This window comes from Pristis pectinata, chromosome X (genome assembly GCF_009764475.1).
Source record: "Pristis pectinata isolate sPriPec2 chromosome X, sPriPec2.1.pri, whole genome shotgun sequence".
In the NCBI taxonomy this organism is placed as follows: domain Eukaryota; kingdom Metazoa; phylum Chordata; class Chondrichthyes; order Rhinopristiformes; family Pristidae; genus Pristis; species Pristis pectinata.
In genome coordinates, this window is record NC_067450.1 from 9,440,148 (window position 1) to 9,467,814 (window position 27,667).

The 27,667-nt window shown below is 42.8% G+C and overlaps 2 protein-coding genes across 7 annotated transcripts in view; one reads left to right on the forward strand and one right to left on the reverse strand.

Annotated features, from left to right (window-relative positions):
- spryd3 (SPRY domain containing 3) overlaps positions 1–20,180 on the forward strand; it is a 167,166-nt gene extending 146,986 nt beyond the window's left edge. Inside the window, exons 9-11 of one of the 2 annotated variants that reach the window (XM_052009723.1) lie at positions 8,157–8,276; positions 16,207–16,346; positions 18,285–20,180. In XM_052009723.1, the coding sequence (XP_051865683.1) occupies positions 8,157–8,276; positions 16,207–16,346; positions 18,285–18,419 (395 nt within the window). In that variant the 3' untranslated portion in view covers positions 18,420–20,180. The remainder of the gene's footprint in view (positions 1–8,156; positions 8,277–16,206; positions 16,347–18,284) is intronic. The other variant, XM_052009724.1, reaches the window with a different exon arrangement.
- A 1,014-nt stretch (positions 20,181–21,194) lies between these two features.
- Positions 21,195–27,667, reverse strand: part of LOC127566994 (calcitonin gene-related peptide type 1 receptor-like) — a 68,359-nt gene continuing 61,886 nt past the window's right edge. For all 5 annotated transcript variants that reach the window (XM_052009598.1, XM_052009596.1, XM_052009595.1 and 2 more), the window contains 2 exons: positions 25,938–25,979; positions 21,195–25,145 (listed from right to left, as the gene is read on the reverse strand). In XM_052009598.1, the coding sequence (XP_051865558.1) occupies positions 24,939–25,145; positions 25,938–25,979 (249 nt within the window). In that variant the 3' untranslated portion in view covers positions 21,195–24,938. The remainder of the gene's footprint in view (positions 25,146–25,937; positions 25,980–27,667) is intronic.

Genomic DNA, 27,667 nt, shown 5'->3' on the forward strand with positions numbered 1-27,667 from the left:
GACTAAACATACCCTTTTATATTCTATTTTGCAGAAGTGTGTATGCAGACCTTTCAACTGATATGGCTCATTAGCACTTGTATATTCCTGTCCTGGAGAGAGTGCCACAACACCAAATTTAAACTGTTAAGTTATTCAGAGACATTGAACTTAATTTGGATAAATACAGCTCAAGTTGAATTAAGTTGTGTAAATGAAACTGGGAAATACATGTCTGGATAGCTTTAGAAGAGAATTTGAAAACATCCAGGTTTCTGTGTTGAACAGGAATATTGGCATTTGCTATTAAGTTTTTGTAGCAGATCCTATATATTTTAAAAAAAACTTGTGCTGTTTATTTTTTCTTTTGAGTTTTTTCGATTGGACAACTTCTCATTTACTTTTCTAATATAGTGTCAATTTTTCCATGAGATACGGCACGTAGGTAAGATGTCAATGGATATGGGATACAAGACAAATATGCAAAGTCTGGCTTGGTAAATAAGAGGTTGCGCTGTGGGATTAGATGTAAAGCTGCATAAATGTGAAGGGTGATCGAAAGCAGCTGTTTTGGAAAATGACTAATTTGGAATTGTAACAAGTGATAATCTGAAATTTAGTGTAAATCAGATATCCCGCTTCTGTGGCCTGGCAGCTCTGGAGCTATTTTCCATATTTCCGTAGTTTCTGCATCCAGTAGCTTAGTTAATTCCCCTTGGTTCCCTAGTTTTCTCTCCATTAATTAAGTTATTTTTTGAAACAATAGGGAGTGTGATGCAGCTGGCACATCTATCGCCAAGTGTAAAAGCCCAAAGGTCCAGGGTAAATCCTTGCTATTGCGGAGTTAGCTGTGGTGCCCAGTGGGGGTATCCCTGCTTGGGGAGAGAATTCAACCAAGCCTCCAGCTCTCAATCATTGTCCCATGACTTCTGCTAGAAAGTACTGGTGCATGTGGCTACTGGGCAAGGGTTGGGGCAGACTCAGCTTTGGTCCACCGACATGTTGAGCCCATTTGACAAGATATTTATTAGTCACGTACATTGAAACACACAGTGAAATGCGTCTTTTTGCATTACTGAGAATGTGCTGGGGGGCAGCCCGCAAGTGTTGACACTCTTCCGGCCCCAACATAGCATACCCACAACTTCCTAACTTGTACGTCTTTGGAATGTGGGAGGAAACCGGAGCACCCAGAGGAAACCCACGTAGACACACGGGGAGAACGTACAAACTCCTTACAGGCAGCAGCGGGAATTGAACCCAGGTCACTGGCACTGTAATAGCGTTACGCTAACCGCTAAGGCACTGATATTCCTGGAGCTGTAACCCAGCAAGGGCTTAGCACCTTTGGGAAAGGAAGAGGAGGAGGAGAACTGGAGAAGGGAAAATGCAGTGACTGGTATGAATACTGATACCTTGTGGTGTCACTGCATGAGTCTGTTCCTGCACCTCCTGTCCTTTTTATTTCAATGATTTATCTCCTTAATGGTTGGAATTGATATTTTAGTAGGGTAACAAATATTGTAACATTTCAGAAACAGTATAGAAGGCATTTTTTTTTAGAAATCAAGTCATTTTAAGTTGTTACATCAGTGAGTTTGCTGGAACTGTTCATGAAGATGATCCCAATGGATAGTTATCCCATTCTTCAACAAATGATCTGTAATGTTGAGGTAGTCAAGAACAAGTTTTTCAAATAATTAAGTAAATGTTGACATTTCATTGGCTACACTGTGTTGCACCTAAACTGCACATTTCAGATCAATCTCAGCCATGTGTACAATGACCACACTTCAGAGCAAGTGTAGAGAGAGTATTCAGAATGAGGGACTTCAGTTATATGAAGGGACTGAAGCAGCTGAGGTTGAGCAGGAGAGAGGTGTTCATACCCATGTACAATTTTGATAGAGTAAAGGAGGAGAAACAGTTTCCAACGGCAGTAGGATTGGTAAACAGATCGTAGGAATGAATTGACAAAAGAACCTTTTTTTTTCCCCACTCAGCGTATTGTTGCAATCTGGATTGCACTTCCTGAAAGGCCAGTGGAAATGGATTTAATACTAATCGTCAAAAGAGATTTGGACAAGTACTTTGTATAAGGTTATTAGGAGGAACCAGGTGGCCAGCAGAGACACGGTGGGCATTTGGTCTCTTCTTGTGCTCTGTTATTTTGTTGACACATTTCATGCAAGTAAATAGTGTTGTGTACATTAGCAGAAAAGCAGAGTACAAATGTGAAGAGGTCATTGTGTCTGTGTGTGTGTTGCTGGTGCACCATATGCAGGATTTGGGGATGATAGTGGGCTCCTAATTGCAAATGGGTAATGAAGGAGCAAATCAGGTTTGAGGTAAGTGTTCAAGGCTAGAACAGGATTGACAAGGTTATGATTCAGACTCCAAATCCCCTTCTACAAAACAGGACTAAATGGAAAAGTTAACAGTTTTTTTAAACTAAAGATGAATTTATTAGGGTAAACAGTTTTGAGGGATAGGGAAAGATTTGCAAGTTGAGTAATACAAAGGGAGAGAACGGTGTAGAGTAATATAGGGGTCTGATGAAAAACGGGTAGGTGCAGTTGAGGAATGTGGGGTGGATATTGGGAGGTGAGATTGGTCTATGGAAAATGAATGGACTGAAATATTGCATGGCCTTTTCCAACTGATTAAAATGCATTATTAAACAGGTCAGCGTAATGTTGTGCCACAGGGTCAGCACCCAAGTAAAAGCAGCAATGCATATAAACACTGCTAACGCATATAAGAGAATGGTATCAATAGGTATAATGTAATGCTGCCAATGCGTATAAGATAATAGCGCTAATGCATGTACTATAACAGCGCCAATGTGTACAATGTAACCATGCCAGTGCATATAAGATAAAAGCGCCAATGTGCACAAAATAATGGCACGTGCATATACTATAATGGCATCAAAGCAGAGAAACAAAAAGGTGCCAATAGACATATAACAGAGCATTCATGCATAAATTACAAAGAGCCAGTGTGAGTGACCATTCGATTGTCTATGTTAAACTTTGATTGCAATTGTGCATGACTCTGTGAGGCTGTGATGCGTTGTCTGTGACTGAAGGCGGGTGGTTGTGTGCACGTGTCTCTGTGTGTTTATGTTGGCCCTGCAATAAGGTGGGTGACTGAACCAATCACATTTCCTGTGCAGTTTGTGAGGTTAAACTTAATCTTTCCCTATGTGGAAGAACAACAACTTGCGTTAATTTACTACATTTCAGAAACATTTTGCACTGAAGAGTGTCATTCTTAGCCTGCAGCCTCTTTTAGTCCTGAACCCCGCAAATTCTTTCTCCTCCATCACCTGTCCAACTCCCTTTTAGAAGTTATTTTGCTGTCAGCATCTATCACCTATTCAGATTCTGACAGCTCCCTTGGTGAAAACGTTCATCTTCATCTTTTCTCAAGATCTTTGACCATTAGGTTTAAATTTATGGTCTCTAGTTACTGACCCATTCTCCAGAAGGACCTGTTTTTTTTTCCCCTCACTTACTCTGTCAAACCTTTCATTATCATCAAAGTCTCTATTAGGTCACATCAGAATTTAATTCTAATAAGTGCGCCGTGATGCAGTTTGGCAGGACTAATAAGAGTAGGACGTACACAGTGAATGTTAGAGCCGTAGGGAGTATTGAGGAACAGGGGGACCTTAGTGGACAAGTGCAAAGATCCCTGAAGGTGGCAGCAAAGGTAGGTAAGGTGATGAAGGAGATATATGGGGTTACCTGCTTTCATTAGCTGGGGTATGGAATCTATGATCAGGGAGGTTATGGTACAGTCTTATAAAACATGGGTTAGATCACAGCTGGAGTACTGTGTACGGTTCTGGTCACACGAAAGGAAGGAAGTGATTGAACTGGAGAGGGTGCAGACAAGGTTCACCAGTTATGAGGAGAGACTGGACAGAGTGGGTTTGTGTTCCTTGGAGCAGAGGAGGCTGAGGGGGAAGCTGATAAAGGTACACAAAAGTATGAGGGGCAGAGGTAGAGCAGATGCTAGGAAACTTTTCCCCATAGTACAGGTATCTAATACCTGAGGCCATAGGTTTAGAGTAAGGGGCAAAAAGTTCAGAGAGGATATGGGGAAGTGCTTTTTCACCCAGAAGATAGTTGAAATCTGGAATGCACTGCGTGAGGGGCTGGTGGAGATAGGTACTTTCATAACATTGAAGGATTATCTAGATGAGCACTTGAATCATCAATGCTTAGAAGGCTGTGGACCAAGTGCTGGGAAGTGGGATCAGTATAGATGGTTGGCAGCAACATGACGGGTCAAAGGGCCTGTTTGGGTGCTATGTATTGAAGTGCTCCATGGAAAAAAACTCCCAACCATTCCTCTCGACTGTAGTCTCACCTTCCTGGTAGCATCTTGGCAAATATTCTCTGTATCCCTTTTTAAAGCTTTGAGGTCTTTCCCGTAGTGTGGTCCCCAGGATGCTAAAAATACTCCAAGGATGTAGAAAGTCCTAATGTCATCTTTGGGATTTTAAACTCTGTTCTTTGATTTATAATAACCCATATGTTTTTTAAACACCTTAAAAATTTGGTATGATGCTTGTGTATATTGACACTGAGGAGTCCCTTATTTACACTTGTCAAATTTGTGCCATTTATAGTATACTGTCTTTCCATATTAATCCTCCCAAATTGCCTTGATGACCTGCCCATCTCCTCTCCTCCCCACCTCCATCCTTTATCCCATGGTCCGCTGCCCTCTCCCACCGGATTCCTCCTCCTTCAGCCCTCGGCCTCTTCTACCTATCACCTCTCAGCTTCCACCTTCCATTACATCTCCCCCCCTTCCCCACCCACCTGGACTCACCTATCACCTGCCAGCCTGTGCTCCTCCCCCTCCCCCCACCTTTTATATTCCGGCTTCTGCCCTCTTCCTTTCCAGTCCTGATGAAGGGTCTCGGCCCAAAACGTCGACTGTTTATTTCCCTCCATGGACGCTGCCTGACCTGCTGAGTTCCTCCGGCACTTTGTGTGTGTTGTTCCAGATTCCAGCATCTGCAGAATCCCTTGTGTCACTTCAGTCTTTGCATTGACCTCCATCTGCTATGCTTCTGTGCATCTCACCATCTGTCTGGGAAGCCTAGAATTATCTATACCACTGTCTACAACTTTGTCAAGTTTTGTGTCATCTGTAAACTTTATAATGCATCTCCCTACTCCTGAGTCTAGATTGTTTATAAAAATTAAAAAGTGTAACGGACTCAAAACTCACCCATGGGGAACGTCACTTGTGATTACCTGCCCATCTGAAAAACATTCCTCCACCATATTTTGCTTCCGATCACTAAGCTAATTCCATTCCATAACATCACTATCTCCTTAATTCTGAGAGCTTCCAGTTTCTTAATTAGCCTCGTGACAATTCATCAAATGCCTTCCAAAAGTCGATATGGACTGTTTTGAACAACCTTCTCTGCTACTTCATGAAAGAATTCAATCAAGTTGATCGGGCACAATTTACGTTTTACAAATCCATGCTGCTTCCCTTTGACTAACCCATGCTATATCCAAATTAAAGTTTATTTTAATTCTTCTAATGATTTCCAGGTACTCCATCACCACTAATCGTTGGCTGGCAAGCTTGTAGTTTCTTAGTTTATCACTCTGAGTAACGCTATATCAACAGCAACCGTCCAGTACTCCACCTTTCGTCTATCCATTTGTGACCAATGCCTCTGCTATTTCTACCTTTGAATCTTTCAGTGCATGCTGACGTCCCCAACTTTCAGTGAAACTAGTCCTGTTCTTTCATTCCTATTCCTCTCCTGTCCATTCCCTCCCTCTTGTTTTAGTGTGATCTTCACATCATCTGCTTTAATTTGTAAAATGGATGCAAACTGCTTGTATACCGACAAATGAAGATTTATTTTTGGTCTTTTCCATTTGATGACGACTTGTGTTACGTAAAATATTTTAGAGTTCAATGTATTATTGTCAGTTAATCTTTTCTTGTAACCTCTTCCTGCCTTCCGCATTCCCATTTTTAATGCTCTCCTCTACTTTCTATAAACTTCTTGATTATTAATTGAACCTTGCTTCTAATATTTGTCTTTCTCTGTGTTACTTTAACCTCCATTTCCTTTATTTAGGATGCATTTGCTTTGGTTGTTCTGCCCTTTTCTTACAAAAGGATATGCCCGTGATTGCCTGCCTTTGCTTTATTACTGCGTTATACTGCTATTGCCTATCCAAGCTATCTGTTTCCGGTTCCTCACTGAAATTAATTCTTTCACATCTGAGCATTTTTGCTGTCAATGTTTTCTGGTATTTTGCCGTAATTATTGCAAACCAAATTATTTTCCAGTCGCAGTTACTTTGCTGCTCTCCTATAATGTACTCCACTTGGCCAACCTCATTTCACAGAACCAGAACTGACATTAGCTCCTTTCTAATTGGACAGTAGATGCACTGAATGAACAAGTTCTTTTGTCCAAATATCAGAAATTGCACTCCTTACCACTTGTTTTTTCCAAGGCTACATTAGGGCCATGAAAGATCTTCTGATACTACCATTCAATTTTTGTTAAGTGCCTTTGGAATTTGCCAAAAAATGTACTCATTTATTACCACCTCGTTTGAAGTTCTATTGAACAGACTCCCAATAATGAAACAGCTCCCCCTCTGCTGCTTGAGCTAAATAGATTCAGTTCTAGAACCAACTAGTATATCTTTATATTTAGAACCATAACATCATCCTTGAGTGATACTGTCAATCCCCTTCCTCTTTATCCTTTGCTATTTTCTGGAAAATTTGATCACCAGCAATATTAACAATTTATTCCTTGCCTTGTTTGTACATACAAATAATGCCTCTGACAGTTTTGTTACTTTCTTCAATCTAGTCCCTGCAATTTTCCGGGATATTTCTAATTTCACTATCATTGATATCTCTCTGCACTCTAGACCCATAATGTGCCTTTTCTGCTACTTTCTGTTTCTCCTCCCCACCAAATTAATTCAAACCCTCCCCAATCACCCTGTGTGTAGAGTGTTTTTTTTAAAAGATGTCCTCAAGCTGCTTAACAGGCAATTTACCAAACTACAAAATTTGTCGCTGACCCAGATCAGACATTCAGTTGGATGACAAAAGCTTGGTCAAAAAGGAAAATTGTAAGGGGTGACTTTAAGGAGCAAAAATTAAGGTAGGCACAAAGGTTTAAGAGGGAGACTCAGGCTTGTGGCCTGAGCAGCTGAAGGTACAGCCGTGGCTGGCAGAGCAGCGACAACTGTGGACGTAGAGAAAGCTAGAATTGGAGGAGCGGAGGGACGTTGGAGGGTTGTAGCACTGGATGGGATGGGCAAGGCCGAGGAGCTGTTTGTATTCAAGGATGAGAACTTTAGAACTGAGGAGATGCCACACTGAGAAGTATTTTAGGTCATTGAGCAGAGGGGATTTTGGGTGAACAAACTTGATGCAAGTTAGAATACAGTTAGCAGAGTTTGGATGAAGTCAAGTTTACAGAAGGTAGAAGGTGAGAAGCCAATCACAATATCTTTCTCACAATTATGTCTTGTAATAAAGGCACAGGTGAGGGTCAAGGTGTCTATGTATGAAAACACGTTATCCATATATAGTGTGCGTCTGTTCAAAGCTGCCTGTGTGCCAGAGTAAGGAAATTCTCCATGTAATCCTTCCCTACTCTCGTCCAAAAACCTTCAGTTTCTAAGATCCTAAGCTCTGGAATTCCCTCCCTGAAATCTCTGCCTCTGTCTTTCCTCCTTTAAAGCGTGCCTTAAAATCTACCTCTTGGACCAAGATTTTGGTCACCCGACATCTCACGTGGTTCAGTGTCACAATTTGTCGGATTACACTCCTGAGAAGTTCCTTGAGCCATTTTTTCTTAGTTAAAGACTGCAAATAAATAGTTGTTGAATGTATGACTGAGGGATCGTGTCTGTGTGTTTGATTGAGATGGTGACAGTGCCTCTGTGGTTGCGAGTGACTGTTGTATGCCACGACGTCTATATGTTTGTGTGAACAAGGGAGTGTTTACTTTGTGTATGTGTGTGTGTATATAAAAGATTATTTTGATGCGTGGTTGTGTATCTGTGTACGAAAGAGAGCCCTGTGTGTGTGTGTGTGTGTGTGTGTGTGTGTGTGTGTGTGTTACTGAATTTTCTGATTTCTTTTCTCAGATGATGGCAAACTTTTCCAAGGAAGTGGAGTGGGAGATCCCTTTGGCCCTCGCTGCTACAAGGGTGACATCATGGGTTGTGGTATCATGTTTCCTCGAGATTATATTTTAGACAGTGATGGTAAGAACATTGTTGGTACGATATATAATATGGAGCGTGCCCCATACATTGAAGTTGGGATTGTTAATTTCTGAGTTAGAATGAGTGGGGAAGTGCTGACCCCACAGTGCAGCCAAAATTGCACAATGGCACGTTTGCCAACTTTATAGAATTTCAAGCACAGAAGGAGCCCCTTAGACCTCTTGACTGGAGTCATCCCTTCTATTGCCTTGCACCTTTCTCCACTTGGTGACCAGGTCTTTGATCCTCTCTTGGGGCTCTCCATTTTCTTCTGTACCTATTACTATTTCTGCATTGGCCCATTGCTTCTGCACTCACTCCCTGAAAGAGTTCTCTCTCAGTCCAGATCCCCTTTGCTCCAGCAAGTCCCGTTGCACATGCGCTATCTATTCTATTTTTAGGAGAAATTAAACTAGAGCAGCCATAAGAGTGTCTTGGCTCCTTGAGGTTGGAGGTAGGATGTTCTAAAAGAAGTGGCTCGCCTCCTGAAACTCACCACCTACTGCACTATAGAAGGGTACTCCTCACATGGACTGCTGCAATTCAAGATGATTCATCGCCCACCTCCTTCTCAAGTAAAACAAGCAACTAGTGATGTGACATTTTCTCTGATTTTTTTTCTTCTATCTTCCCATTTTCTTTCCCTCCCCACACCTATGTCAGAGAGAGCTGAATCCCATTCCCCTGTTCTTTCTGTAGACCCCATCCCTCACTGTACTCTGACCCCATTTCTCTGCTGATTTCCCCACAGTTCTGTGTGGAAGGTCTCAATTCCCCTTCTCCATTCGCCATGTATTGCAGTACCTAAGCTCTGAAAGATCTTTCCCATTAACCCTATGCCCTGCCCTGTGTAAGAAGATTATCCATATTCAAAAGCAATTCCAGGCTCTGCCTTTCCTATTGTTTCTGGTCAAACATTCCCAGTCGCTCTCCTAGTCTCGCCTGTTCTCTATAAATTTCTTGCCTTTCACTGACCCAGTGGAAATACTTTTTCCCAATTTGCATTATCAATGCTACCAATAATTGTGTAACATAACTTTTAGTAATTTCAAATGTTAGCATAATAGATTTATAATTTCCTAGTTTGTCACTTGGCCTTTTTGGTAAATGTAGTGCCATTTAGGAACAATCTAAGGGGAGTGTTCCTGAATCAGGATACCTCAGATGACCATGAAAGATCCCCTCACCTTGTACTTGCAACACCATGGGATAGAAACCATCAGGACCTGGAGATATGTCAATCCTTAATCTCATTAGTTTGTCCATTCTCATTTTTTGCTTGCAATGACCCTAATTCTTTCCATTCCCTTGATTTAATTTTCTTTGTATCTCTGATACTTCATTCTTTTTCCCTACTGCAAATACCAGCTATTTAATGTCTGTTATTTCCTAATTTCCATTTGCAAATCATTACTTGTCTGTCTCTCTTTGATTGTAAATGCTACCTTACTGGTACCTGCTATTGACTAGCCAGGAAATTTAACTCTGCAAACTGCATTTTGCCATTCCATATGAATCCGATTTGTACAGCACTGCACAGCTAACGCCACAGAGATAAATGTCGCAAAATTGGGCCACAAGGCTCTGTTTTATTTTCAGCACTACTGCTGCCAACTTGCTTGGAATTTCATTCACTTATCGCAAGTGTGCATTTTTAGTGCAACTCCCACTACTCAGCGAGCGGAGTAGAATGGTGCACGTGTGTTGTATGTACAGTTGGATGCACGGAGGGTAGGCGGTCGGTTCTGCCGATCCTTGTGCAATGTTGATTTGATGCCACTCCTGACAAATTGGCCTGCCTCAATCCAGTGATCGCCAACTGGTGCCCATGTATGAGAAACAACAAGAAAAACACCGTTGTGATGGTATTTAAAAGAGTTCTCAATGACTTTCAGGCTATGAGGCCTATCCTGCTAGTGTTAGCATAGGCAGGCATCATGGTCATCATGGACGAGGTGGGCCATTTCTATGCTATATATTTCTGCGATTCTATGCTCAGGGAGTACAGGTTGCACTTGCACTCAGGAGCAATGTTTCCAAAAGCTGGAGTTCTCCAATGTGGTCATCACTGAGATATGTCACCTGCTGTAGGCTGATCTCCAACTGCAAAGCTATGTCCCACTCACTCTGCCTGTTCTGCATTCTGCCAGTAAAAGGTCATGATGGATCACAATATCCTTGCTTCCAGGGAGCTGTGGCAGAGGTGGGGAATGTTTCCCAGTTTGCAGTCACCCCTGGAGAGGAAGTGGGCTCTCTACTCGAGTAGAGAGCAGCTACTGAAAATCAAAAGAACTGCACTAGCTGGGGATCTGAAATAAAAGCAGCACTAGAAATACTCAGCAGATGAAGGGTCTTTGACCAGAAACGTTAACTCTGTGTCTTCCTCCACAGATGCTGCCTGACCTGCTGAGTGTTTCTAGACCTTTCTGATTTTATTCGAGGCAGAGCAGATGTGGGGTTTTGATGTAGCCGGGTTTGTCATGGTGCAGGTGATAATTTACAGAGCATGTGGCATGAAAGGCTCCACACCAAATCCTTCACCTGTACAGGAGCCCCAAGAACTTTCATTTCCTCGGTATTCAAAATGCTGTGCAGTCACAAGCACATGACCATCGTGCTGCGCACCCAGGAAGCTCGCACGACTCGCCTGAGGCAGTCCGCTGTACCCCCACAATCCTGCCACTGTACTAGGCCAATGAATGTCTCTTGGAAAACAAAAGCTGTCCTCTAAATCCCTGGAAGCAGTCCAGATGAAGGGTCTCGACCCAAAATGTCAACTGTCCGTTTCCCTCCATAAATGCTGCCTGACCCGCTGAGTTCCTCCAGCGTTTTGTGTTGCTCCAGATTCCAGCATCTGCAGTCTCCTGTGTCTTCACCTGGCTACTCTAGCTGCACGAGCACCTCGGGCAGTGTAAAATGTGAACAGAGACAACTCCTGACTTCCATCCAGAATGGTGAAGGAATATTCTTCACTTGCTTGAATGAGTGCAGTGTCAGCAGCACTGGCGGTTGACGTCTGTCAGGGATTGACACTCCATCCATCACCCTGAGTACTATCTGAGCATGGCTGGCATACCAGAGCTGTGGTGTTTGCCATCATAGGAATACAGCAACTCCCCAAGGCTTCTTTGACTACACATTGCAACACCACCACCTACAGTACACTTCCAAAGCACTCACCGTTCTCACTTGGAAGTGTATTGCCATTCCTTCATTGTCATTGGGTCTAAACCCTGAACCTCCCCACCCCACAGTGTTGTGGGGTACCTTCATTTCCTGCACTGTGGTGGATCAAGGTCTGGTGCTGATCAGTAAAGTTCTTGATCCACCACAGTGCATGTAATGGAGTATTGGTGCAGTGTGTGCATCACATGAGTGAATAAGAATAAAGGAAAACGAGATTCTCCATCCCATCACACTTGCCATCTTACCTTCATCCTTTTCCTGATCATTTCTGCTGATGAATGCAAAACCGAACACTTCAAACCATTTTTGCACATCCAGTTAAGGCGAAAACACTTGCATTAATGAACCACCTTTGTGTGTACCCTCTGTGCCTGTTTTCTACGTGACTTTTTCTGTGCTGTTAATGCTCCCCTCGTGGCTGGTGGAGAGCTGCTCCTTTGCAAAGAAGGAGGAGACTGCAGATGGGCCTGAAGGAGAAGCTCGAGCTACTTGTGGGCTTCAAACCACACCGTCCCTCCTGGAGCAGTCTGAGCTGGCTGCTTGCTGGAAAACAGTAAGGGTGTTGGGCACGTGGCAGTGGTCTAATTGTAAATGCTGTCACCCTGAGAGGGGACAGCCATCTTATGCTCTGTGGAGCCACTGATGCTTCCCCAAGACAGCATCTCAACACACCTGGTAATCTGTTGAGGGAGTTGGAGATCACATTGCAATCGTACATCAGTTGTCTCCAACTGTCAGACGGTGTCTGATGATAGAGTCTCTAAGTGTTGACGTGAAGCTGGCCATCGTGTCCTTGCTGGAAAAGATGGGCTCCAGATTCCATGCAAAGCCAGGTCGGCTTGGTGGGACTTCACTCCTAGTGTTGATCATTTCCCCCATCTCCTACCTCTGACACTATAATGGATTTCAGCCTCGTGCATAGAGGGCTCTTCCTCATCTCCACCTCGTTGACCAAGGCATCCAGAGTCGTGTCTGAAAACCAGAGTGTTTGCTGTCTTCTGAACTCTGCTGTGGCTTGTTCCTTCTCAAGGCACTGGAGCAATTTCCAGTGGTGGTTGGCAGCAATAAGCACCTTCCATTTAAGAGGAAAAGTTGTGGCTTCCATCAGTGGTGGCTGACTTCAGTGAATGCTAGCAGCTTCTGATGTTACACCTGTTGGGTGTGCATTGATGCAATTAATGGCACAGTTAATTCTGACTGGATGCTTCAATCAGTCTGTTGAGGTGTGGGCACTATTTTGAAGCGCAGCCTGCACTGTATCATTGGCATGAGTTACTTGCACGTGACGATTTCAGTGCATGTCTCAGTCTTCCCCACAAAGTGTATTAATGAGCAAAGGAGAAGATGGATTCCAGTTCAGTTAAACCAGCTTCACCTACTTAAAATCAGAGGTTGGAGTTATGGATCTCTCTACGGGAGGGAAAGTTAAATCAACTATCAGCTGAATAGAATTCGTATGTTCAGAAGCAGTAAAGAAGTAATTGACATGTTTGTCACACTACATTTTAGGAAAGGTAAATGTTCCCCAGAGGATTTTCCATTGTTACAAATGTTAACAGTTGGCACTCACCATTCTCTGTCACATCTATAAGTGTTGCTTTAACAGCACTTTCCATTCTAATTTGACAATCGGCTGTCCTGGTCTCTGTCAAACCGGCACCTCTATCTGTACAGCAGTTGGAGTTGCAGAGCCTCCACGTCACTTAGCATAGCTACTACAGTTCTTCAAGTCACTGTAACTGTGTATATCTCTCCTAGTTGCTCAGATTTTTCCTCCTTGCACATTCTGGCCAATTACACCCAGTCCTTGGAGCTGCTCTCGGATCCCCCCTGAACCTGTCTTTCAATAGGCTTTGGATTACTCAGGCTACATTGAACTAGTTACGTTATTGGACAAATAATCTAGAAAACAAAAGATCAGATCCCACCATGAACGTTTGTGTATTTCTTTAAAAAAAAGATTGGAATTAAAAGCTTATCTTGGTGAAAGTAATAATAAAGTTGTCAGATTTACTTTTTAAAACAAAACTCAACTAGTTCACTAGTGTCTGAGGGAAGGAAGCCTGTTAACTCTGCTTTGAAATGGCCCACAAAGTTATTCAGATCAAATTCCTGCAGAAAAGGACCCAAGAATTCTCTACGTTGACTCAAGACCCCAGGAAACTCAAGACCCCAGGAAATCTCAAGGTATTGAGTCAAATACGGCCAGAGAAACCTCAGCTGTGTTTGACTTAATACCTTGAGATTTTCACCTACTGTCCACCCTCAGTAACAAGTCAGTGCTCCATGTGAAAGAAGCATTTCAGGGTAACAAGGGTGGGACCCTCAATATACATCGTAGTGAGATAGCGTTAGTGTATCAGAGTGGTGAGATGGCGTTAATACTTTTAAAGAACTAACTGACAGACTGAGGCTGCAACAGTAGTAAGTGAAGCCACACAAGAACAAAAATGACCAAGTCATTGTCCTTGTCAATCTACCTGTGGTAAGATGTTGCTAGCCAAGTAAATATAGGTAAACATCACCACTGCACTGGCCTTGTGTAGACTCTATGTGGTATCAAGAAACACACAGTGCTGGATAAGGCAAAAACTATGGGTGCAGACCGTAACGCTGAAGATGTGCTCCAGAATTAAACGTGCCTCTAACTGCTCCAGTACAACTACAATTGTCTGCTACCCGGCAACATGAGATGTTGTCCATTTATATCCTGCCCACAAAAAGCAAAACCATTTCAGCTGGTTAATGACCCTCAGTCTACAGTCAGTCATTAGCAATGTGATGGAAGATCTCCACAACAGAACTATCAAGTGGCACTTAATAATCTGCTCAGTTCAGGTTCTGTTGGGACCATTTGACTCCAGGCCACCTTAGATCCTTAGTCCAAACATGGACCAAAGAGCTGAATTCCAGAAATGAGGTGAGAATGACTGCCTTTGACATTATGGCAGCATGTGACCAAGTATGGCATTGAAGAACCTTATATTTAAAAAAATGGCTAAAGTCAGTGAAAACCAGGAAAATATTTCCACTGGGTGGAGTCAAAGCTCGCAGATGGGGAGATGGTTGTAGCTGTTGGAGGCCAAACACCCTATCCCCCAGAGCGTGCCTACAGGAGTTCCTTGGGACTGTGTTACAGGCCCAGACGTCGTCGTCATCATCAGCTGCTGCATCAGTGATCTTCCTTCAATCATAAAGGGATGTTCACTGTGCAATGTTCAGTTCCATTTGCAACTCATCAGATAACAAAGCAGATCACGCCTACATAGAGCAAAGCCTCAACATCATCCAGGCTCGCACCTCAGCACAAACTCCATTCTCTGGCTACCGGGTCCATTCCTCTCTTTGGCAGCTCTGAGACTGGACCAGAATGTTTGCAGTCTGGAATGACATTCAACTTTGAGCAGCTTCCAGCTGCATATTTGTGTCATCCCAAAGAGTGGCTATTTCCACCTCTGTTAAAATTGCCTTACTTTGCTCATCGGTGGCCTTCATCTGTGTCTATGTTACCTTTGGACTTGGCTGGCCTCCCATTTTCTGTCCTACATAAACTTGAGGTCATCCAGAACTCTGCTGCTGTTGTGAAATATGGTTACAATTTAAGTTTCACTTAATGTAGTTAATTATTTAGAGCAGAGCTGTGCTCCCAGCAGTGACCCTGGAGGGTTAAGGCTGGTTGCTTCCCTCTATTTTGAGAAATATCCATCAACCAGCAGTTTCTGTCCTTTTAGCCAACTTCCAATCCACACTGTCACATTTACTTTGATATTGTTAATGGCACAGTATCAAATTCTTTTTGTCCAGTATTGTGAAGGGAAGCATGGCATGAACATTTGAGGAATTAGCCTGCCTAATGCAGTTGATCATCGAGGTTGGGGTGGTGGCAGGGTAGGGTATGATGCAGTAATCCTGCTGCAAGCTCGCTGGTATCTTACCCTTTGGGGACATACCAGTGGGTAGAGGTCTTACCTGATGGTCTTATGTGCAAACCACGCCACCCAAGCAATATCCAGGCCTTTTGTGGACCTCCCATTTCAAAGCAGTACTTGCCAAGAGGTAAAATAGATTCTACGTTGCTGTCAGAAAGCAAGACTCACAGTTGAAGCTATCTGACTTCATAAGAAATGATTTCTTATAAATAAAAATATCAGGCAAAACTTGCAGGTTATGACTTTCATAGCTTCACTGAATATTAAGTGGAGGATTTGTTTTTTGTGGGGGGGGGGGGGGAGGGTCTGTCAAATGCAGAGGTCAGGCCTAGATCGAAAGGAGTCACCGTTTTCAAGTGCCAGTTAGGATTGTACGTAGAATATATGTGATCAATTTATCTTTTCCAAGAACAAGGAAATTAAATAGAGGGTTATGGGTAAGCCTAGTAATTTCTAGGATAGGGGCATGTTCAGCACAGCTTTGTGGACCAAAGGGTTTTTCTATATTTCTAAAATTAAAGTAATGTAAGTTCTTTACTTTTAAGACTAAGTCATAAAATAATCAAATCTCAATCCTCAACAATTTCTGGAAACACTAACCACCTTCTTTAAGTGCCCGTTATTTATAGATCCTGTTTCATTTTACTGTGTCTTTAATTAATTGAACCAGTCCTGTTTGACGAAGCATTAATGCCAACATCCTATAATAGATCCATTATCAGTTAGGCTTTGCTTGTAATCCCTGTTGCAGTTTGAAAGTTTCTGTGCATCTTCCCTGTTAGTACCTTGTCCCGACTGACTGTTTCTTTCCACAGCCGACAGCGATGACTGTATCGACGCTGCAGAAGTGAAGTACAAACAGAGACGTGTGAGGAACATCATGTATTTTAATGATGAGGATGAAGAGGATGAAGGAGAAGATATGGAGCAAGAATATGATAGAAAGAAAGTAACGGTATAGTGGCACTTCTGGCTTCTGTTTGCCTTGTGTCCTGGTCACTTTTTACTGCTTCTGTAGAATATGAGGAGGTAATTCAGGAGATTCTGATTGGAGACCAGATTTGAGTTTGTAGATTGCAGATTGTAGGAGTGAAGGAGGGAGTTCCATGGGTTTGGAGACCTTGGGAAGGAATAAGGTAGGATATGAGTCAGTGTGATGAATTTTGATGTAAGACTATCGATGAAAGACAGCAAAATTGCAGTGAAGGGGAGAGAGGAACTGACGGCCAGAGTTTGGGAAGGAGTGCTCATCAGTTGAATTTTGTTTTCTATTCTGTCCAAAAGCATGAAAGCCTTGTCTAGGTTTGAAGCTTTGTTCAAGGCAAGAAATTCTTTTTATAAAAAAACTGAACTAAGTGTCAGCTATGGCTTAGTTGCATCAAAAGGTGATGGATTCAAGCCCTGCTCCAAAGTCAAAGTTTAGTTTATTGTCATATGCTCAAGTCCATGTGTGCACAGGTGCAGTGAGAAACTTCCTTGCAGCAGCATGACAGGCACATGGCATCAGATAAGCAGCATTCACAAGAAAACATAAACATAAACACAATTTTTACAAGAAAGAACACAATTAGAACAAAAAACACAAAAGTCCATTGTTGTGCAAAGCAGTCATAGTGTCGCTATACTGAGGTAGTGATTGGGGTTGTGCAGGTTGGTTCAAGAACTGAATTCAAGAACCAGAACTTTAGCTGAAGAACACTCTGATGCTGGAGGAACTCAGCAGGCCAGGCAGCATCCGTGGGGAAAAGCAGGCGGTCAACATTTCGGGTCAGGACCCTTCCTCAGGTTTGAAGATAGGAAAAGCAGAGCAGTGATAGGTGGACAAAAGAGGGGAGGCGGGCTGGGCACAGGGTGGTGATAGGTAGATGCAAGTAAGACATAGTGATGGGCAGGTGTGGGGGAGGAGGGGAGAGCAGACCCACCGGGGGATGGGTCACAGGTAAGGAGAGAAAAAAAAGGGTGAGAATAAAGAGAGGCTAGGAAAGGGAAGAAAAGAAGAAGCGTGGTTGGGGGGGGGGGGGGTGGGGAGCAGGGTGTGGGGATTACCTAAAGTGGGAGAATTCAATGTTCATGCCGTTAGGCTGCAAGGTTCCAAGACAGAAAATGAGGGGCTGTTCCTCCAGTTTGTACTTGGGATTCTCCTGGCAGTGGAGGAGGCCGAGGACTGACATATCAGTGATAGTGTGGGAGGGGGAGTTGAAGTGACTGGCAACGGGGAGATGTAGATCACGGTTACGGACAGCACGCAGGTGTTCTGCAAAGCAGTCACCTAGTCTGTGTTTGGTCTCACCAATGTAGAGGAGGCCACACTTGGAGCACCGAATGCAGTGGATGATATTAAAGGAGGTGCAGGTGAATCTCTGTCTCACCTGAAAGGAATGTTTGGGTCCCTGGATGGAGGTGGTGTAGGGGCAGGTATTGCACCTGTGGTGAGGGCAGTGGAAAGTTTCTGGAGTGGGAGCTGGATGGGTGGGGGGGGGGGGGGGGGGGGAAGGAAGAAGGAGTGAACTAGGGAGTCGCAGAGAGAGCCCTCCTCCCTCCCCAACTGCTGAGTGCTCCCAGCATTTTCTGTTTCGGTTCCTGGTTGCTGGCACATGTAGTTTTTTTTTTGCTCTGAATTATGTTTTTCTCTGTTGTCACATCATTGATACCTGGGACTGTTGTGTGTTCCGAGCAATCCTGCATTTATCCTTGCAGTATCCATGAACCAGAATGGAACTGGAGTTTGATTATGAACTGAGGAAGACACTTTCCATCAGGGCCAGTGGTAGTGCACCTGTTGTCAGTGTGCTGAGGCTGGAATTGAAATCAGCTATTTCTGTTGCAGCATTATTAAGAGCTTTGTGTGTTCCACATGCCCTACTGCAAACATTAATTAAAACATCTCTTTCAGGTATTTTTCACTCGAAATGGAAAGATAATTGGCAGGAAAGAAGCACCAGTGCCATCTGGAGGGTTCTACCCTACTATCGGAATGCTTAGCAATGGAGAAAAAGTTAAAGTCGACCTGCATCCTCTGAGCGGCTAAGCTGTTCACCCTCTTCTCACTGAACACAGCAAGCAAACGCATGCTCTATTTCCTACTGCCATCTACTGGCTGTTTCTGGTGTTGCCTGTAACACCACAGAGGGTGCACAGTATTGACCGTTATATTTGGCCATTTTATGTAACTCTGCTATTCTGTTAGTGTATTTAACAAACGGTTATATAGGGCAAGTGATTAGTCTGATTTCTTTTTCCCTTCAGTTTTGTTACATCCTGCTTTAAAACACTAAAAATCTATCGCTGCTTTCAAATCTTTTGCGGTTACTATATTCCAAAATTAATTATTGATTACCTCAATTGCACGCCCTTGGCATTTGCTAAGAACACTCCCCAATACTGCTTTTTCCCTGCACATCCCCAGGGTTATTAAACAATCAATATTAGATGGCACATTGTAAAGTAATCCGTTTCCTCGTTGCTGTCTGCAAGCTGCTTTTGAAGGAATGTTTTCAAGGAGCCTTCTGGCTGTCAGTACAACTCTTAAGCTTTCTGCAACAAGTGAAGTACCAACTCACTTAGTCTTGGTTTGAATTCCATGGTCATCAGAGAGTATACAGATATGAGCTGTCCTCTCCCCAGACCAGTGCCTTACTCACACTACTACAAGGCTGGTATTCCTACCCTGTTATTAACATCAGTGTGTTAGCAACCACCTACCATGAAGTAAGGTAAGATAGAACATCTAATGAAAGTTTATGGAAGCATTTACAGCTGGAAGATTTTCTTCAGCAGTGGGACACAGAATTGCTGCATGTTGGAAAGGTTTCTTGGCCCTTTTACACCGTTCCAGTTTCTGGCCACATGTTAACTTTGTTGCATCTGCTATGGCCTTGGGTCCTTTCAGATTTAGCAAGTTTATCTTAAAAGTTGATGCACTCACACAGTAGCTTTTGGCATTATGATGTCTGACTAGTGCTATCTGTAGAACTGAGATAAATAAGTTACATCATGAAGTAGTGGGGATGGAGCAGCAGGGTAGTGGGCGGGGAGAAGGTCAGGGGTGAGAAGTAGCCACCAAATCCAACAATCTCCAGCAGAGTCGGTGGGCAGTAATCTGGTTGCAGGGACCTTGGCTGAATTCTCTATCCCAATGGCCCAGGATGTGGAGGACATTTAATCCTCCCATTGCTGTCGGGATGAAATCAGCTAAACTCAGCACAGAGCAGGGGCTACTACTCAGTAATGGGAATTAAAGATTTAAGTTCTGAGATGTTTGAGTTTGTGAATAAAATTTTTGTGAAGAGACAAAAGCTTCATTTAAAGCTGTGTGGTATTAAAGTGCCTTTCGGATCTATTCTAGACTAGGTTAGCATACATAAAAAATGCAACAGCAAAATACTGCAGTATTCGCTATCTCATCCCACACACATGCTCTAGGCAGAATACTGGATGGGGAGATGTGAGCTGGAGTTTACCTGGATTGTGCATACCCCATAACATTCAGGGGTTACTTAAAGTTTCATCCCTCTCTCCAGACTTCCAAAGTGGTTTCCAAGTTCATCACCTGTGACATAAATAACGGGGTTTATGTAGAACAGGCACAGATGTGTAATGATGGCAAAGCTGCAGCTGGCAGGGAGTCCATGGGGTATGCTGGTACTTGAGGCATTTTAAAACCAGTTGACCCAACCCCGCAAGAAGGATGCAAGAGCAATTAAAGAACTGGAGTGAATCCAGCTAAAGGCTTCATCGTCTAACTCATTTTCCATATCTCTTCCCCCCCACCCCCCACACCAAAGCTAAATTTTAATTCCTTCCTCTCCTATCCCACTCCCTCCCCCATCTCCAACACCACCCTGTTTGAGATGATGGTGATTTTGTCCACTTGTAGGCTCCATTTGACTTGTTGAGCCATTGACACTTCATAAATGTATTTGATATTAAACCCTTCCAGCCAAGCAGCAGAGATGCTTATTCATCCATTGGAGCTGGGTTTGAAGACTCCCCACGTGACCTACCCTGTATTATGGTGGTCCTACAAGGTGAACAGGAGGCAATACTGAGCTGTTCTGCTTTATTCACTGTGTACTAAAGGCAATGCACTGAGGTAAAGGGACTTTTGAGTGGCAAGTATTTAATTTTTATGTACTGAAAACAATTGGAGTTTTGAGTGATTTCTGTAACAATATTGTATGTTAAACTGAGATTCCCTGAGGGGGCTAAAACACTGAGTTCAAAGTAAAAAAAAAGATCTAATTTTTCTCCAATTGAGCATTGATATAATATGAGTGGTTGTAAATTGCTTATTGATTGTGGATATGTTAGACAAATGTCTTTTGACTCATAACAGTCTCCTACCAGCTCTTTTGTACCAATAATCAACTGTGTGCACTATATTATATCAGAAGATATGTACATAATTCAGATGTTTATATGCTTTAATTAAAATAGATATTTCCATAATTGTACTTTTTCTCTGATCCTTGTTACTGTGAACTGTATAAAGTATATTACTACTGATGCTGTAATTTAGACTGCCTGATAGCTTAGGTTAGAGTGGAACTTGAAACCCCACCAGAGACTTGGAATAGGTCTATTCCAGGCTAGTACCAGTGGAGTATGCAAGTAAAGTTTCAGTGTCGGGGTGCTGTCTTTTGTATGTGACATTCAACCAAGACTGCAGTTGCCCTTTGGGGCAATGTTAAAAGTCCCATGACAGTTTTTGACCAGGGCAATTTTCTCAGGTGTCCGTGAACCAGATATTCTAGTCATTATCAAATTCTAATTGGTTGCTGCATTCCCTACATTGCAAAAGAACTTTGTTGTCTCTGGAAATGGGTCTCACTTCTGGAACTGTGAAGAGAAGCAAGTCTGGGTCACAAGTTGGCAGAAGGAATGTGATGCTTTTGGGTGAATGTTTTTTTTCTTTTTATTGTTGTGAGTTTATACAGCAACAGATTAGAAGCTTGTCAGACAAGTACACGCAAAACAACATGTTGAAAATTGACAATGCCAAAATGCATTCACAACAATTGATTTTTTTTAAAAAAAGACCATTAGTTCTGAGGATGTCATTTATTCAGGGGAAGCTCCCCATTGTGAGTGGAGATTTTGGGACAGTGGGTGGTGGTTAGTTAAACTAATTTGACAGTGGAATATACACTAGGGGAAAAGTCAGAGAGGAGAAGTGTGTTCAGAGAGCTTAGGATAGGCAGCTTCCACAAGAGCAGGGAGTAGTTCAGAAGTGGAGATGGGAAGACAAGGAACAAAGGTAAAGCACTCCCAGGTTTGGAATGAACATGTGTAAATGCACAGTGTGGTAAAAAAGATTGGTGAGGTGCAGGCTGAAGTTGTTAATGGCCAAAATATAGCAGGAACATCTCTGGCTACAAGATGCACAAGAGAGATCACTGTAGGATGGGGAGGGAAATAAAAAGAAATTGAGGATGCTGGAAAGACTCAGCAGGTCTGGCAACATGTGTGGAGAGAGAAACAGTTAATGTTTCAGGTTGAAGACACTTTATTAGAACTCAGAAGGATCTTCAACCTGAATCATTAGTTATGTTTCTTTTTCCATAATGTGGCCTGACCTGAGTGTTTCCTACATTATTTCTCAGTGGTGTCTTATAGCCCTGGAAAAGGGCAGTATAGACTAAGTCCGTGTGGTTAGAATTAAAGAGTAATAGTAATGCTACTTTTTGTTACCAGCAGGCAGTCAAATAGGGGGAAGGAGATAGTGGAACATACCTACAGATCAGGAGCAGGAATAGGTCATGCAATTCCTCAAACCTGCCCAGCAAATAAATTACAAAAAGATGCAACAGCTGAAGAATAATAATGGGGGATGTATAATCTTGGATGGGTCTGTAAAGGCCAAAAGGGAGAGTATACAAACAGAAATTTCCTGAACAGCATATTCCCAGCCCAACAAGGACATGCAGTGCTGGATCTACTTCTGGGAAACTAAGTGAAGCAAGAAAGTGGGACCATCTGTCAGTGGGGAATGAGGTAACATCAAGTACAAAAATACAACTGGAGGACAGCAAACCAACAGGTTAAAAAGAGATCTGGCCCAGTTATGTGGCAGTTCAAGATGTTCAGACACAATAGGTGTATAAGGTGGAGAGGAAGGCCATTCAAAGCTCTAGCTCCCTGTGGGACTACAGAGAGAGATTAAAGTGCTAGTAGAAAGTAGATTTATGGTATATCGGGTTTATAATTCAGGGGATTTAAAGTGACAGCATAGGTACAATGGTGACAGACAGCGGAGTAGTGTTGAACAGTTGATTTTCAGACTGGAGGGAAGTATACAGTAATGTACCACAGGAATTGTCATTAGAACCACTACTTATTTTGATAGTATTAATGAGCTGGAGAGTAACAAAATTCAAGGAGATGTAAAATTGTCAGATGCAGAGCAAACTAAATGTAATAGTGAATGATGACATGAGGCAATGTGAACTAAATTATACAATTTCATAAAGGATATGAGAAAGAAGGGACTAATGTGAATGTAGACAAGTCTTTGAAAGTGGTCGGGCAAGTTTAGCAAGCTACTAAAAATGTACATGGGCTACGATAGTAACAAAGTTATGCAAACGTTTTGCAGGATTACTGTGTTCCATTCTGGGCACCGCACTTCAGGAAACAGGTCAAGGCCTTGGAGAGGTTTACCAGAACTGTCATTGGGCCAAGGGACTTCAGTTAGGAGGAGAGGTTGGAGCTGTTCTTAGAACAGAGATTAAGGAGATTAAATAAAGGTGTGCAGAACCATGAGCAGTTTTGCTGGAGTAAACAAGGAGAAACTCTTTCCAATGGCAGAAGGGATCAGAGGATCCAAACTTAAAGTGAGTCACAGATGAACCAGAGGTGCCAAGAGAAACTGATTTTTTACACAGTAAACTACTGGGAAATGGAATGTGTTGCTTCAAAGGGCAGAGAAGCGGTTTCAGTAACAGCCTTCAAAAAGAATTGGATAAATACTTGGAAAAAAAATCAAATTACAGGAAAAATGCAAGGGACAAGGATTAATCAGATAGCTCTATTAAAATGGCATTGTATCATTCAATAAAATGCTTCTTCATTCAGCATGTGAAACATCTAGGACAAGAACAGCATAACACTGATTAATGCAACATAGTGTAGCAATTACATCCCGGCCCTTATTCTGTTGTTTCATCAGGTCACTAGGGCAGGGTCACTGCCAGTGTTATTCCTTGGATTACTGAGTCTTGTTCCATATAGATTCACAGAAAGATCAGCTCCTGAGAATTGGCAAACTTAAAGATCAGAAAATGGTTAACAGGTAAAGGCTTTTCTTGGAACATTGCACAGTAGTGGGGGTGGTACCAAGTGACATTACTTTTTCAACACAATGAACAATTTAGTTGGATAATATATATGTAATCAATTAATAGGAGTTGACAGTCAGATATCATGGCAGCATGATTCAATTACTTATTCTGGGTGAGGTATCGCTTGATACCCATTTGCAGTCTGATTTTTATATACACACTTCTGAAATCTTCCAATGCCAGTCAGCTCATAGGAATAATTCTGGGAGGTAACTGGAAAATCTTAACCATATCAGAGATAAAGACAGGCATAAGTGCAAACCTCCAAAACTGACACGCTCCCCTGATACGGATACAATTTGAAAGAGGTCACTTACCCAGAGAAAGGGGCAGCAACATACAAAGCTAACTTTAACCATAATATTTGTGTTTTCTTGGAAAGGTTTGACATAATTAATCCTTAATACATCAAAGAACATATAGGAGAGTCTGAGAAAATGCTACTTTAAATGAAGGCTCCAATTCAATTGGTACCTAGGATTGCCTGTGTATTCATGGAACTTTGTTTCAAACTTGGGATTTGACTAGCAAAGTCCCTGAGTCAAAAATATTCACTGGAACCATTTAGATAATTCAAAGACAAAAGAAACAATCATGTTAGCCTCCCAAACAACAGTTCTAAAGCATGCTGTTGTGAAGCACAATGGCATGCTCGGCAGCCACGGAAGGTACATAGAAAGGGACTTATATTTCTACCTTGTACATTACTGGTTAGAGTCTGGCAGTCACTCCACTCAGAGCCAGCTCCTCTCGAACAGTTCCTTCACAAGTTTCCCAAGGCCTCCCAGAGCTATCTGGCAAAGAAGTGAAGCACCTTGGAACATTTCCCATGTTGAAGCTGCTGTCAAAATGCACGTTGTTGAACTGCTCTCACCATGTCTGACATTCCAACTTTAAGAGCTTTTTACCTGGACAATGTTTTAATTACCTTGGCCTGTCAAATTGTTCAAGGGAACACACACAGAATGAGTGACAGAGTTTTAACGGTACTTGTTCAATGGAACCAGAAATAAGCTGCTCTTTTCTGAAGAAAACATCTGTGTATTTCCAAACCACACAGACTGCACCTCATTCCTTTAAATGGAGTTTAAAGATATTTCCAAGATTCAAGAATACAACTTGATATAAAGAAGTTTTCCCCCCTTTCCTTGTGGGTGGGTGGGGAATCTTTAAGGGGGTTGTTTTTGCTCTTGGGAAAGGAAAACCCCTCACACAGGGTTGCCTGCTACTTTCAGTGGGATAGTCTCACACCAGCTCTTGCCATTGGTACGGTTGTTGTTGATGGAATGTGCAAGAGAGTTTCGGTTAATCTCGGATGTTGATGTCGCGTTGGAATGGCAGCCATCCATGTTAGTAAACTGGTGACTGCTCTGGTCCTTATACTTTGACCAGTGCTTCTTCAGCGCAATTTGTACCTGAAAGGAAGGGGTCCTGTTAGTAGAAGTATACCTCAGTGGCAAGATCCAAGACTACACTTAGCATTCCCACTTTCTGACCTAAACTGTCCCAGGGATTCCCAGTCTCTGATCTCCCAAATCATCCTAGGGCGTTCCATCCAGTAAATTCCCATAATCATACCCAATTTTCCCATTTCCAGTCTATCACAGTGTTGGAGTGGACCTCCCTCTTAGTGGCTGATGCCTTCTTGGAGGAGAGGAAAATGAAAAACATGCAAGAAACCTGCCTAAATGACTGAACACTAGAGAGAAAACTAGGTTGGAGTGATGATGGGAGCAGGAGACCCATCCTAATCCTATCCAGGAGGGATGAAGCTAAGCTAGCCCTCTGGGTAATGGGCTTCTGCAGTTAATCTCCTAATTAAGGTATATTGTTTATGGAGGAACTCAGCAGGTCAGGCAGCATCTATGAAGGGAAATAATCAGTCGACGTTTCGGGTTGAGACCCTTCATCAGGACTAGCTTCAGTCCTGATGAAGGGCCTCGACCCGAAACGTCGACTGTTTATTTCCCTCCATAGGTGTTTTGTGTGCGTCACTCCAGATTCCAGCATCTGCAGAATCTCTGTCTTTGTTTATGGGTAGTGGGACACACAAGTTATTGATTATAATTCACAGGCAGAAAACCACAGAGCACCCACACCCCCCCCACCCAAATTTTTGATCTGAAGGTTTGTACTAGGAGCACAAACTCTGATGGGCTGAGACGAACTCCCAGCAACAAGCATAGTTATTTGAAGGTCATACTCACCTCTCCATTAAAGAAGCAGAATATCAATGTCACCAGTAAACCCTGTGAAACAAATTAGTATTAGTTACAGTGGGTGTAACTAACTGACTGGACGTCTACTCATTTCTTAGCTGAAAATGTGAGAAATTTCAGCTTGAAGCTACCTTAAACAATCTTAGCCAAATAGTCTGAAATAATTGGTCTGCAAGAATGAAGAATCTATTTGTGAGTGAATTGGCCACATACCAAATGTATCTTCACGAGTAAGCCATGAGTTGTAACATTTGGAAAACTACTGATATGAAAAGACCAAGGTCCATCTAGTCAACCTCCTATAAGCTTTCTAATGCGTGATACAATGGTAAGAGTCAAGGTGTGTAATAGACAGTCTTCCTTGCATTGTTTACCCTGGGGTTGACTTGATAGCATAGTTTCATACAGTGGGATGATTAGTGTCATAGACGGGAGCAGGAGATCATGGCACTAAAGCTCAAAAATAGCCTTTGCCCATTCATTCTTCATCTCCTTTAGCAGACTTGGTGCTTCGTGCATCTCGCGATGACGACCAACCTAGGATACACCACTCATTGTGGCTAGGAATGCAGTGACGATAGGGTGTCCAAGTATTATGTAGATGAAAGGCCCCTTAGCTTCATTTTCCATTTTGTGAGGTTCAATGCCTACTCTCCAGCTGGGAGGTCACAGGTATAAGCACACAAGAAACACATACCTGCATTCCAACCTTCTGTTTGCTTCATAGTCGCTAGTCTGCTTCTATCTAATGTACCACTTCCTTCTCTGGTAATATCCAACGTTCACTTCTTCATGCATCTGTCCCTCTTCTCTACTTCTATACATTGGTGCCCAGTCTCCTAACAATTTAGTGCTAAGCCCTTTTGAATAGGTGCCTCCTGCCCCATAATTAGTCCAAATGCCCCAACAACCTGACGCTCTCCCTCTTGAATCATGCGTCAAGCTTTGCGTTGATCCTCTACCTTTTATTGGCACTAGTGGCATGGTACTGGGAGTTATGCAGAGATCAAAATCTTCAAGGTCCTACATTTTTTAAACTTAATCCCTCACTCCTGAATGAGTGCAGGACCTCAGTAGCTGCTCTTTCTGTCACTGAGACCGACCCTAGCACCACCTCTGGCACAGTGTCTTCCCGTTGAAGAATATTCTGTACCCACTCCATGATGTTCTTTACTCTGGCACCAGGGGGACAACACACTATGCAGGTCTCACAGTGACAGCTCCAGAAATACCCATCTTGCTGAGAATCTCCTCTGATGATGGCATTCTTGCTTTGTAGCTGTTTATGTGCAGTCCCTTTCCATTTGTGCCATGATCTGGACTGTCCTTCAAAAACTGTCATCACGTACAACAGTCACCAATACCAAGTACTGGTTTGAGAGTGATACGCACCCAAAGACTCCTGAAATTTATGCCTCTTCCCACTCTTCCAGATGGCTACCCATTTACTATTAGAACCCTGTCTACCCGAACGATCCAGGAAACTCACAGCCTCCTTGAGGGTCCCCAGTGACTCCAACTTCCCCTCAAATGCAGAATCCCCAAGTTCGAGCTCAAGAAACTGGAGACACTTCCTACACAAATGGTCCCGAGGCACATGAAGTGTCCTGCCATTTCATAGGTGCATGAATCGCAAGCAATAGGTCTCAGTTATTCATTCATAATTTTTTAAAAATCTGTTCCCTCTTTTTGAAGCTAGATAGTTTAAACTATTCATT